General features: G+C 39.2%; 1 protein-coding gene across 1 annotated transcript; it reads right to left on the bottom strand.

Moving 5' to 3' along the window:
* Window positions 1–6414: 6414 nt before the first annotated feature.
* Window positions 6415–13022, bottom strand: TM4SF4 (transmembrane 4 L six family member 4). The gene is made up of 5 exons (XM_060767738.2): window positions 12852–13022; window positions 11970–12059; window positions 8559–8710; window positions 7259–7448; window positions 6415–6516 (listed from the first exon to the last, which is right to left on the bottom strand). The coding sequence occupies exons 1-5, from the start codon at window positions 13020–13022 to the stop codon at window positions 6499–6501; spliced, it is 621 nt and encodes a 206-aa protein (XP_060623721.2). The 3' UTR covers window positions 6415–6498.
* Window positions 13023–14687: the final 1665 nt, after the last annotated feature.

Raw genomic sequence — 14687 nt, 5'->3', positions numbered from 1 at the left:
CATCTTCTGATTTCCTGGCTGCAGTCTGCATCTGCAGTAATCTTCGCTCCTAGAAAGGCAAAGTTTGTCACTGCCTCCATGTTTTCCCTATTTGCCAGTTATCAATCAGTCTGAGAAAACTTATTTTGTAAGAAATAGCCTTTTTAAACCAATCTTTAGTTTTCTGTACAAGTTGATAATAATTCCCAGAATCCCTCAAGTGACATGGTAGATTTTGGAAACTTTTCTATGCACATCATTTTAGTAGTCCAGACCAGCCATTCCATGATGAACAATAGTCCCCATTAACTCGGGTCATGTGATTAATAGATGATAACTGTGCAAATAGATGATGAGAACTGTGGTCTAAGGCACTGGATAATGCTAGAGTTAGTGTAATTCATAATGATTTGAGCACAAAACAACATTTTAATCATATCAGTGTTGATTTGTGGCAGGACATGACTACGTAAAAAATGGAGTCAGGGATAGGACTGCCTACCTACAAAGACCATATTAAATAAAACACTGGTTTGATCCAGTAAAGTTTGAATGTTCGTGTGTGTGTGTGTGTGTGTGTGTGTGTGTGTGTGTGTAGCCTGCATCACAAGCTTTGGTATTCTAAACAAAGAAAAAGTGCTCCTAGAAAAAATGGAAGCTAAATTCTGACATCTGAATGTTTTTGGAATCCCATTCTCGCCAAGTGGTTAGTTTCAAACAATCTTAGAATCCCAGAAATAACTGGGACTTCATTGCCTCAGTCATTGTCTTACTGGTGACATTAAAGCAGGCATGGGCCAACTTGGGCCCTCCAGGTGTTTTGGACTTCAACTCCCACCATTCCTAACAGCCTCAGGCCCTTTCCTCTGAGGTTAAGTGACGGGGGGGGGGGGGGGGAGGAAGGGACTTGAGGCTGTTAGGAATGGCGGGAGTTGGAGTCCAAAACACCTGGAGGGCCCAAGTTGGCCGATGCCTGCAGGAAAGAAATCTAAAATGCTCTTTTTTACCCTCTTCTCTACAAAGAACTATGTAAATGCTTTGAAATTCAACACTTCCTCTTTAAAAATGCACTTACTTATTGACTTTATTGATTTTTTTTCAAAATTACATGTTTACAATTATTCTTTTCTTTAATCTCTTCATCCTTAATTCTTTTAGCTAATTGGAGACTTACTTTTATTGAGTTCTCCACTAAAACATTCTCAGCATTAAGGGTTTATACCTTTGTGTTACCCATCCATGTTAGAACAGGAATGGGTAACTGTAGGCCTCCCTCTCTCTGTTTTTGGCCTGTAACTCCCTTCAATTTAATCAGTCTAAATCTAATGATCAACCTCTAGTATCTGAACAGGGCTGTTGAGAATAGGTTGACTTGTAGATTTCTCATTCATAGGATTGCCATAAGTCAAAGTAGACTTGACAACAGTTAACAAGTTAATGCTGAGGACTTAAAGAAATTACTAAAAAGCTCTGGAGAGCCATGGCAGTTAAAATACTATTAAACTGCATTAATGCTACCCATGGGGTGAGGTTTAAATGCTTGCAAAAAAGGGGAAATCTGTCAATAAAGAAATTCATTCTCGTTCCAGATGCATGACACCCCATTTTTTTGTGGCAGGAGAGATTTGAGAAACTGCAAGCTGCTTCTGGTGTGATACAATTGGTCATCTGCAAGGATGTTGCCCAGGGGGTGCCTGGATGTTTTGATGTTTTACCTTTATTGTGGGAGGCTTCTCTCATGTACCTGCATGGGGAGCTGGAGCTGACAGAGGGAGCTCATCCGTGCTCTCTCTGGATTCAAATCTCTGACCTGTCAGTTTTCAGTCCTGTTAGCACAAGGATTTAACCCATTGCACCACTAGGGGCTCCTATGACACCCCATGAGTCCTAAGCATTTCTTCTTTTTCCATTGGACTCCTGCCATTATGGAGGAAATGTTTCTATTCATGAGGTCTAAGGTCTCTAACGGAGAATTATCAAGACTTCATCAAAATATAATTCCTACTTATCTTTAAAAGATACGATGATCATTAATGGAGATAAAACTAAATGTAGTGCATGCGTGTGACATTCGCCTAAAAGTACAGAGACTTTCTGGAGACCTTGTCATGGTAACATTATCAGCTGGTGTCACTGAACTTTTGGTTATCTAAATGTCCTGGAATGTTTATCGGTCCACACTAACTGAGATCAATACTACTGTGTTAAACTTTACCAACGTTTAGCCAATTATCAATGACAGGGGCCACCAAACAAAGGTCTGTGGGCCTGATGCAGACCTCCAAGGTCATTTACACAGCCTCCGCCCTAAACTTTAGACTTAAGGTCACCCTAAGTCTGAAGCGTATAGCATGGCTTTCCATGTTAGAAATACTGCAGCAGCTGCAGCAATTAAAATGCAACCTCTTTCCAGTTTAGTAAACATTTATATATGAGTAATAATAATAATAACTACTTTTTTCATTACCCACCCTCTCTCCCCAAAGGGAGTAGAGCTTGGAAGGAGCCAACGTGGCACAGTGGTTTGAACATTGGCCTATGACTCTGGAGACCAGGGTCTGAACTCCTACTTGGTCATGAAAATGTACTGGGAAACCCATTCTTGGGCTCTGAGGAAGGCAACAGCAACCCCCCTCTGAACAAATCTCGCCAAGAAAACCCTGTAATAGGATTGCCTTGCGGTCACCATAAGTCGGAAGAGATTTGTAGTCACAATAAAGAGTTTAAACGAGTTACACTTGCAGACTAGAAAGAATGAATATAGTTCAAGAATGATTAGCCCAACCTCTAGGTATTGAGTTGTGGAATTTCCAGGACTCTCTTTGAGCATAAAACTCTACCAATGTAGTCAAGTTGGAAATTTTGTGGCTGAGTATTTATGCTCAAAGAAAGTGAAGGCAGTCAGCTGAGGAGGGGGGCATTGTACATGGGGATATTAGCTTGGGAGGGGGGCATTGTGGTGATATTAGATCTCCATGAAGACAAGGAGTGATATTTCCTTGAATATTTGCATTTGCATGTATTAGGACAAAGGGCCCACTGAAGTTAATACAATTGATTTCCAAATACACCTTCATGAGAATGCTTGGTTTCAGTTGTGTTAGGGATTCCTGAAGCCAGGACACTATGGGAGTGGTGACATGGAAGACATCAGCTGTTGTTGCTCTCAGGACCTTCTTACAAAACATCCTGAGAGCATCAACTGGCATTGCAAACCTATCTGGCATTGCAAACCTATCTAGTTTGGAGCTGGAGCACAACAGGTTAGCCAGTCTTATTATTACAACTATTTGTTCCTCAAGTGCTTGAAGAAGCCTGTAAGCGCTTTTAGGTTATTGCAGCTGTCTGAATGTCACTTTTGCAATGTGCATTGCCTCCTTTTGTCCATGCTCCCTTTAAGTTTTCCACTCAGAAGAACTATGTGAGTTCAAAATCTTGTAAGACTGGAGCATCACAATTAATTACTTTGCAAGTTCACAAACAGTCTCTTTAAATACTTTAAATATTAATAAAAATGTAAAGATGGATTTTGCAATTACAAGTATTTCCCATGTTGTGTATTCTGTAAGGGGGAGATCTACTTTTCATTGACAAACCTGCAATGGCTAGCTTGTAAACCGCAGAAATGTTTGCAAAACAACAAAGGAAAACTAGCCAAAAGTACAGAAAGATTTAATCAAGAAGGGAAATCCCTATCTGTGCCTAAAATTAACCATGAAACTGTGCAGTTCCATGCATATTTTTAAAGGAAGTGAATAGGACAAAAGAGGGAAACTAAGGCTTTGCTGGCAGAGGTCCCCTTAAGCCTCTTCCACACAGCTGAATAAAATCCACATTGAACTGGATTATAATTTGAGGGAGATGTTGACAAGCTGGAATGTGTCCAGAGAAAGGCAACTAAAACGATGAAGGGTCTGGAGAACAAGCCCTAAGAGGAGCAGTTTAAAGAGCTGGGCATGTTTGCCTGCAGAAGAGAAGGCTGAGAGGAGACATAATGGCCATGTATGTGGAACTCTGTGCCCTGTAGTGTGGTGGAGCCTCCTTCTTTGGAGGCTTTTAAACAGAGGCTGGATGGCCATTTGCCAAGGGTGATTTGAATGTGATTTTTGTGTTTCTAGGCAGGGGCTTGGACTGGATCGCCCACGAGATCTCTTCCAATTCTATGATTCTATATGGCAGTGTGGACTCAGATTACCCAGTTCAAAGCAGATATTGTGGATTTTTTCCCATGATGTTTGGAGTTCTATGGCTGTGTAGAAGCGTCCTCAGTCTGCTCACCAAGCGGATTAGCACTTTGGCCATGAGGAACTGAAGTAGTTCAACAACACATCCACATTAATGCCTCACTACCTTCAAACTCACTGCAGAAGCACTTTTGAATTATCTCACCACCTGGAAACACTTTGAACTTTGATTCAAAGCACTTTCAACTTTCTAAAAATGGGAATACTCTTTCATTGAATGCTGGTTTCGAGCAACTTCACAGAAGTGTCATGCAGTGGTGAGCACTTCCATTAATGGCTATGGAACTCCAAACCCTTGCTACCAACTGTGTGCGATAACATCCTCAGTCTTACATGAGCAGGGATGCTGCCAAATTATTCAAGGCATAATCAATACGATCCTGCCCTAGAACTCTGTTAGTGAAAGAGACCCCTTATATAGGTTGTTGTAGGTTTTTTCGGGCCATATGGCCATGCTCTAGAGGCATTATCTCCTGACGTTTTGCCTACATCTATCGCAAGCATCCTCAGAAGTTGTGAGGTCCCACAACCTCTGAGGATGCTTGCCATAGATGCAGGTGAAACATTAGGAGAGAGTGTCTCTAGAACATGGTCATATATCCTGAAAAAACCTGCAACAACCCAGTGATTCCAGCCATGAAAGCCTTTGACAACCCTTATATACTTTATAGCACACAGTAAGTTTATAAAAAATACAAAATAAAACATTTCAATGATTTTCTGATTTTTTTTTCTACCGTGGAGCACAATGCTCTTTATATTAGAATATATACAAACAAATCTTTGGATAAAGGAGCACAGATATGTGGACTTGTAATTCTAGAAGCTACAATAAATCAAGGATAATAACAAAAAGACAGTGGGTGGTACATTGGCAGATGCCATGCAAATATGTGTCCTCTAAGGTTTAACTGGTGTTGTCTTTCTTGACTTTGGTCCTGTATCTTGAAAGGTACAAAAACATAGAATTGAAGATTTTCATGTCGAGAGCAAAATCAGAAACAAACTTGGAATACTTAGGGGTGCTAAGTAATTCCAGGCATTTAATTGAGATTCAATATGGAAGGAACAATAATGTCAGAGGTTGGAAATGTTATTTTTTTGGACTATAGCTCTTGGAACCCAGTGGCTATGTTGACTGGTAAATTCTAGGAGTGGCAATAAAAAAAAAGAAAAGAAAATGTGTCCAAACACTGAGAAGCAGGGGCTTCTTATCTCTCTGCTGACTGGAAAAAGTGCCTAGTAGCTTTCAAACTACAAGAAGTTTCTTGTTAAAAGTGCACACATCTTCTCTGTCTTTCTGTGTATGAAAAGAGGGGTTGGATAGTTTTAAGGGGCTTCTCCAAGTCCAGCCTGTAAATCAAATGCAATTCCAGGACCACAGGAATGACCACTTTACAACCATGCCCCAGTTTTGGTAATATTTACAGCATTTGAGGGTGGATATATTCACATCCTAAAGCAGCATCCCACAAGCCAGAGGTCCTCCAAATATGTTTGATTACCATTGTTATGATCCACAGCCAGTTGTTTGGATGATGGGAGCTCCAGTACAAGACATCTGGAGGGTGTTAGCTTGAAGTAAAATGCCCCCGACCTTTTTATATGTATGATCAGACATGACAACCACCATTGCAATATCATTTTAAAGCTTATAAACAATTGGAGGTTGGAAATGTTACCTTTTGAACTGTAGCTACAAGAAGCCGCCCCCTCCCCCCAGTCACTATGTCCACTGGGTTCTGAGAGTTAAAGTCTGCAAAAGTAACTTTTTTCTTGTTTAGCCTACAGTAAAACAAGGCTCCCCCCACAAAAAACCTGGAAGGAACAAGGTATCTAGCTGGAACTGAACAAGCTGCTATTTTGGAGGGGGCATTAGTTGTTGTTGTTGTTTTTTCAGAAACGAGCACATAGGAATGTTCCTCTTCCTAAATTCATTGCTTTCTTCTCATTCCTGGAACTCCTGAATTGTCTTCTCTTGGGCTCAAATTACAATGGTAACTTGGAGAGAAAACAGAGCATAGGTGTTTAGCTCTAAAAATCTGGCTTGAAAAAGAACCTATTCCAAAAATAAATATCTTGTTCCCCAAAACAACTGCAGAAGTCCTTGGGAAATGTAAACAATCAACAGAAAGGAAAGGGAATCTGGGCTCATTATAAATATCCCCCATTCTTGACTTGCTCAGTGGCATGCAGCCCATCATTGCAAGAGAAATGCCTAGAAAAGTATTTGAAATATTTTCAGGGCATGATCACTGCTGATTCCAGATATGCTTTACACTGCGCCATTTCCCTAAAATGAAAAAGAAAAAGAGACAAATTAACATCAGCAATAGTCTTTAAAAACTGATAGTTCTGCTAGATCTTAAAAACGTCACTGTTTCAGATGCAAATTTCCAGAATCTCTCCACCAGCATGGCTACTCAACCTAACATAACAAAAAAATATCCAATACATTTTGGAAATGACAGTCCAGAATACTAAACACTACAAGTTCTGGAGCTTTTACAAACTTTTTGGGGCATATATATATATATATATATATATATATATATATATATACACACACACACACATACATACACACACAGAGGTGATGGTAATCAAACAAGTTTTCATTTTATGGTCCACTTTAACACTTAAATCTAAAACCTGTTAACCAGTTCTCATTGTGCTCCCAATTAAAAAGTGGAAGCATGGTAAGCCAATCATCAGTAAAATGGCAACAAGAATTTTGCTTGCTGAAGCAAAGGCTTTTCTTTCCATTCTTTGTACAGAAGTTACCTGGAATTGTGATTTAACTATTAAAATTTCAGTTTCACATGGGCTGGTTGGTGTCCCTCAACACACCTGAAGGCCACAGGCTAGTTTAGGCTGCAGAACAGGCCTTAAAAAATGAAATTTCGGCAAATGCGGGAGTGGTAGTTCAGGAGGAATAACTTAGATTGAGGAGTTGCCAATGCTGCTCTCCAGCAGCTAGTGCTCCAGCCAGGTGTCCCTTCGGCCTAACAGTAAGCCTACACAAGTGGTCTTACCCCACAGCATCCACAACACGTGCAGTCACCACAAATTGTTCCAAGGAGTCCATTAACAGCTTGAATTGCACAGAGTACCATCTGAGCTCCACTCATGATCAGCAACAGAGAAAAAAGAGTCAAATTCCAGGGCACAAGGGATTCGGGAGCCTCACAAAGTTTCCACAAGTCATGGTCACTGAGGTAGTCCCTGTATAAAAAAAAGGAAAAGATGGATGAACTTTACAGTATGCTTAATAAAAGGAAAAAGAAAATAAAGGTCTGTCCTGTTGATGCATTCTATTGTATGCATGTGACTATAGACCTCATCACTTTTGCCGCCAGAATTGCCACGGATCATGGTGAATCTGGTGATGCCTGGTGGGGGGCTTGATGAAACCATTGCCCCATGCCCTATATCACCCAGCTTCCCCCTTACCCCATTCCACGGGGGGAAGTATCTGCCACCTGCTTTCCCCCTGTTGATTCTAATGCAACACAGGAAGCCTCCCGTGTTGCCGCCACAGCAGTGTATGCTGGTTCCTCTTCAGTTTTGCCATGGAGCCCTGTTGGAAGTAGATGGGAACCAGCAAGCTCCATGGCAAAATTGAAGAGAATCCAGCATACACAATGGGGGGGGGGGGGGGGGGGAAGCTGGGTGGTATTAAGTTTATGAGTTCATGAGATCTGGCTCTCAAAGTATTTAAAAAAAGAATTGTTTAAGAAAGCTTGAATTCAGAGAGAAAGGCAATGGATGCAATATTCGGAGTCCTAAATATTGCAGAAAATGCCTCAATATTATTAGTAATTAAAGATAATGCATTGTTGAAAACAATTCACTAACATTATTGGCAATTAAAATATGGATTCATATAAAAAGGTTAATGTACCACATTGATACTACTATTGATATGTACTTTATATATAGATAAATCGATAGGGCCCCTGGTGGTGCAGTGGGTTAAACCACTGAGCTGCTGAACTTGCTGACCATAAGGTTGGTGGTTCGAATTTGGGGAGCAGGATGAGCTCCTGCTGTTGGCTCCAGCTTTTGCCAACCTAGCAGTTTGAAAACATGCAAATGTGAGGTACCACTTCTGCGGGAAGGTAACAGCACTACATGTAGTCATACTGGTCCCATGACCTTGGAAGTGTCTACGGACAGCACTGGCTCTTCACCTTAGAAATGGAGACCAGCACCACCTCCCAAAGTCAAACATAATTAGACAATGTCAGTGGAGAGAGAGAGAGAGAGAGAGTCAGATATTATACTCATTCCTCAATTTTATAACAATTATGACAGTTTTAGAGTATCTCTTACCCTTCTACAAATGGATAACTCCACGTCTTGGAGCTATTGGTTGGGTTGGTAATGAGACATTTTGGTCCTCGGTTCAGAGCAACAGCAGATATAATAAAACAGTATCCAGCACCCACAACGCCCAATGCTGCAAATATTACAGATGTAAACATCTGTTGGAAATGAAAGGAAGAACAAAAATCAAAGTCCATCTAAGATTTTAAAACTACCCAGCTGACTTGTTTATAGCATATCAGTTTCCTATGATCCATCAAACACGTAAAGAGTTTGGAGGTCATCAAATCCATTGAACTCTCCTAACTCACCCAGGACCTGGCAGGTCAAATGTTAAGTTCTCATACCCAAGGCACTGATTGTTAATGGTTTAGCACTGGTAGGGCTTCAGTGGCCTGAATCTTCAATACTATTTTAGACCAGAAGCAGGAAACCATAAGACTTGAGGGATTATAGTGTGGCATTGCTTTTACTTAAACCCGTAATGTGATGCAAACGACATTATATCCAATTAAGGAATCCTGAACAAAGTCTTTTGTTCTGTGTAATTTTCTGAGTACGTTCTCTGTTCTTTCCCTCTCAAAAAAAAAAAACCTATTCAATTTTTAGCAGTATAATTTAGGGCAAGTGTAGGGATGCCCATTTTGCAGATAGGAGATAAAATAATTGTGGACCACTGCGAATCATAAATTTATGTAATAATACAATAATAGGGTTTGTGTAATAATACAGTTTGAAAGGGCTACTGTTGGGATAACAACTTCCAGATTTGCTCGGCCAACACGACACCTCACTATATTGTCTGGAGGATTCTAGGAGCTGCAGTTTCATAATAATAATAATAATAATAATAATAACAACAACAACAACAACAACAACAACAGCAACAACTTCATTTTGTACCCCGCCTCCATCTCCTCAAAGGGACTCACAGCGGCTTACATGGGGCAGCTTACAAGCCTGATCAACATAGTTAAAATAACACATTTTAAAAAAAACAGCAACATAAAGCAAAATAAAACAAAAACAAACAAACAAGAGCATAAGACAATATAAAAACAACCATGACAGCAACTAGTACTCTGAAATAGCAAAATAGTTCTGGGCTTAGGGGAGGGGGAGGCAAGACAAATAGTTGTGAGGAAAGGGCTCACAAGCACATATTTAGATCTTTGTGAAAGATGGACAAGTTGGGTGCCAGTCTAATCTCCCTGGGGAGAGAATTCCGGAGCTGGGGGGGCCACCACCGAGAAGGCCCTCTCCCTCGTCCACACCAGCCATGTCTGTGATGGAGGTGGGAGTGAGAAAAGAGCCTCCCCAGAAGATCTTAAGAGATTGAGCAGGTTCATAGGGGAAGATGCAGTCACGAAGATAGGCAGGTCCTGAATATATAGGAGGACCAATCATTTGAGGCGACAGAATCTGTGGTGGAACAATGCCTTGCCAAACAAGGCAGAAATGGGAGGAAACGGGGGAATTGGTTTGTTCATCTGTTTCTTGTTGAATAAGCCTAGCTCATTAGGAGATTTTTTTTAAAGAGCAGGTTTGCCCTTGACTTCCTTTGAGGTGGAGTGAGTTTGAATTGCCCAGTGGGTTTCCATAGCCATTACACTAAGATATAATCTATAAATCTTCCATTCGTGTTAAATTTGCTTCTTTAGATTCTTGCATAGTCTCTGGAATTGCCCACAGTCTATCCAACATCACACTGCTAACATCATTGGGAATTTGATTGTGTTATTCCACTTTTGATGTCCCTTCGTTTCTGACATCTTTTTGATCCAATATTAGTGTCTTGTTCTATTTTTTTAATTCTGCATAATTCAGTTCACTGTTATCTTTCAGTTTAAATCCCTTATTATTGACTTACTTGGATCTTCAGTCCTTGAAGTCCACCTTCCTTACTCAACCCATGATATTTTACTCTTATTTTCCTTCCTTGCTGCTTTCTGTTCTTAGAACGGTTGTGGATTGCTTCTTCAATTAAGGTTTTCAAATCTCAGTTAATATCTTTTTTAAAACTTAAATTCTAAGTCTTTGGAACTCCAGTTTAATTTTACCCTTCCAGTTTATATATCTTCAGATTACATAAATAAGTTGTTATATAAAGCTGGGACTTATCAGCTTTCCGCAGAGCTTGTAAGACATATCTGTTTCGACAGGCCTTTGATCTTTGATATTGCTGTTTTTAAATTGTTTAAAATTATTTTTTTAATTGTGTTCGATTTTAGCCTGTTCTTGTAAGCTGCTCTGAGCCCCAGGGGAGTGGCGGCATATAAGTTTGAATAATAAATAAATAAATAAATAAATAGTTTGAAGATATATAATTGGAAGGATAAAATTAAACTGGAGTTCCAAATACTTCAGATTACACAAATAAGTTGTTATATATCTATTGTTTAGGAGACCACTGTGGCGCAATGGGTTAAACCCTTGTGCCAACAGGACTGAAGACCGACAGGTCAGAGGTGCGAATCTGGGGAGAGCATGGATGAGCTCCCTCTGTTAGCTCCAGCTCCCCATGCGGGGACATGAGGGAAGCCTCCCACAAGAATGGTAAAACATCAAAACCCCTGGGCATCCCCTGGGCAATGTTCTTGCAGACAGCCAATTCTCTCACACCAGAAGCGACTTGCAGTTTCGTAAGTTGCTCCTGACATGAAAAAAAAAATCTATTGTTTTTCTTTTGTATTCATCCTTTCCTTCCCACATCTTGTCAGTTTTATTTCGCTGTATGCCATTATTCCTTTAAGCCTCTTAAACATGTAAATTACAAGCCACATAAAAACTAAAAGCTGCAATTCTGTACAAATTTACCTGGGAAGAAGCTTTATGGAACTGCATGTGCAGAAAATGATGAAGACCTTGTCAGCCAACTATGATGGAACTAAACAAGTTCTTCAAATGGAAAGATATATACCCAAGTTAGGATCATTTTATAAGCTGCTAGGCTGTTAGGAATGTGTGGGAGTTGAAGTCTAAAACACTTGGAGGGCCGAAGTTTGTCCATGCTTGGGATAAGCCAACTACAGATTTCTTGAAAGACTGGAAATGGTTTAAGAACTTGAGAAATAAGAAATGTAACAATGCAATCTGTGATTATTATTATTAATAAGGGAAAGGTGGGTGATACGTTGTTATTATTAATAATCTATATATTTCTCTTCATTACAGTGAGGATGGGGGATGGCATCCAAGCTCTACTCTGTATTAGTTAATGTCTCTTTCCTCTTTCTTTCTTTCTTTCTTTCTTTCTTTCTTTCCAATTCTTTACTTTCTCAATATATATTACTTTCTAATACTTTCTTGTTTGTTTGTAAGTTAGTATTAGTGTTAAGTGTTAAGAATTGATAAATAAATAGACTAACATTATGTATATGCTTCCATTTTATTTAGAAGTTAGATTTTTATACTTACTGCAAATCTCTTTCCACAGCCTTCATTACCACAGCATCCACAGCAATCATTATTCTTAAGACCCGCAAAGACCAAAATTGGAAACACCATCTGATGATAACAATGAAAGTATTTTAGTGTGTGACAGTTCTCAATTTAATTGAATTAATTTGGATGCTGAAATACTGTCGCTTTTACCAATATTACAGTTTGTCTACCTGACAGTAAACAGCAAGATGATTTTGATCCAGTGATGCATTTCAAATCATATGAACTTAAAAACAGACACCACTGAAAGTGTTAGGAATCATTTCCAGGATTAAAAGGCTAATATTTGACTTCATATAAAAATTTAGGGTTGACCATATGGTTGACCATAAATTCTATGTCTTTCATAGAAGTACTAGCTTTTACATAGAATACTGAGGATGCCTGCTATAGATGGGGGCAAAGCATCAGGAGAGAATGCTTCTGGAACATGGCAATACAGCCCAGAAAACTCACAGAAACCCAGTGATTCCAGACATGAAAGCCTTCAACAACACAGTATTTGTTACTGTATAAAGTTGGGGTAATAAAATGGCAGACTGATCCATCCTTCAAAAACAACCCAATATTAGAACTGTATAGTGTTTTGAACACATTTGACATTTGTTAAATAGGAAATTTAATTCATTTTCAACATATTACTTTTGAATTTCCAGTTCATCGTTTAACTTTTGTTTTTTGTATCACACGTTGAATGGTTTTTTTTCTCCCAATGAGAAGGCAGGAGATAAAAAGAATGCACAAGTAATAATTATTGTAAATATAATTTCCAACCCAGGCCATAATATGCCAAACTTCAGCAAACCTTATAGCTGTGAGCCAGTAATGAAAATGATAAATACTTCATATACTTACCAGAACACCAGAACCCAGGATTCCTCCAGAATACAAAACTTCATCAGAAATACCATCGGTTTCTTGAACTGTTCCTCCCGGGAAAAACAGCAAAATATTGGCAATAGTACAGAGCACAGTCAGAGGAATGAGTGTAAATCCAAGGCATTTTGCACATCCTCCGCAACACATGTTTCCACAACAATATTGTCTACTCCACTAAAGAAGAAGGGCAAGTTTTCCTGGGATCCTTTTGGTGATTTAAAGAAGAGCTTCTTGCTATCTTTCAACACAGTCCACTTGTGTTTTGGCTCCTGCTTTGGGATGGCTTCCCTAAGTAGAGGTTTCAGCCTGGCAGAAAAAAAAAGGGCTCTGTTTATTTATAAGGCTTCACTGTCATTATCTCATTTTTCTGCATCTATGTCCTGCTGCCCCCGCCCCAATGAGATTACGTTGAGACCAACCTCTCAATTTGCCATGACGACCAGCAATCTCTGTTAATATTCTACCATCAGAGACTAGACAGTCAACCATTTGGAAAATATTATTGGAATATTATATACCTTTCCCAGTGATGGAGGATTATTTTTGGCAATGTGGTTGTTTAATCAACTATGCAGAGGGGGGGAAAATAGCAATACAGATTTCGCTGGCACCTAACACTTTTATTATTGCATGAACTAACATGGACTATAGGCCACTTCATCCAATGAATAGAGAAAAATAAAAAGCCCATGCTATATTAAATGGGATAGTCTTCCAGATATTGCAAGACCCTGGAAAGAAAAAGGGAATTCAAGTTTCTTTAGGTTCGAAGGAAATGAAAATAGTTCATTAACGGATGTCTCATCTTTACATCGCCCATTCTTAGTCATTTCACAGGAAGTCTTCACAATCAATATTGTCTAAGTGAATATATCAATAGTTAACCTATGCTCTCCAGGGAGTAAAAATAAGATAAAAGCTGTAAATCAAACAATGAAATGAACCATGAACATGGGCATTGCATAAATAGAGCAAAGGTTTGTTGACTGCTGTTTCTGCACAGTTCAATGAGTATATTATATGAAAATGGCCAAGAATTGCCACTTTTTATATATATATTTAAAATGAACTGCAGTTCCATGGACCAAATAAAGTTGATTATTAGGGGTCTCTTCACACTCAAGCATTTATCTACTAAATCCAATGTTCCTAAGTCTATCAGAGAAATATAATTGTATATTTAAAATCCAGATTATGAATATTGGAAGGTTACGGCATATTGATCTGGATACAGACTTGCTCAATCTTTACTAAAGTTATCCCTGACGCATACTGTGGAACCCATTCCTACAGGTGAGTAATGTGAAAAACCAATGATATTTCACCATGACACAATACAAATGTTACATGTATAAAGTACAAGGGCAAAACCACCCACTCATTTGGGCAAGTTGAAGCATTAGTATACTCTGATAAAGATCTGGTCTGATAAATCAGAAAGGTGAAGCAGAGGCCATGAAATTGTCATAACACTGATAGAAGTACTATTAGTTATTTCCAAGTAGCACAGATTTATTGACTCAATTTTTCAATGACGAATCCGCATGTATGTACCCTATCTACTCATTTATAAGCTTGGAAATTTTAGTCAAAAAATCAACTCCCAATCCCTGGGTTGACTGACTTAGCCATGGGTCAATGTGTGAACAATATCTTAACTCTTATAAAAAAAAACCCAGAACCATCTCCTTCTATGAACAGAGTTGCAAAAAAGGTTTTCCAGTCCCGGACAACCCTTTAAAAGCCTCGATTCTGGACTTCTTGGATGCCTGGGAGGGAAATGGCATCAGTAGTCAGCACTGGTGTTTTTCC

The sequence above is a fragment of the Anolis sagrei genome, chromosome 3 (genome assembly GCF_037176765.1).
Source record: "Anolis sagrei isolate rAnoSag1 chromosome 3, rAnoSag1.mat, whole genome shotgun sequence".
Taxonomy (NCBI): domain Eukaryota; kingdom Metazoa; phylum Chordata; class Lepidosauria; order Squamata; family Dactyloidae; genus Anolis; species Anolis sagrei.
Note: the sequence above shows the minus strand (reverse complement) of the source record. Positions and strands in the feature narration are given on the sequence as shown.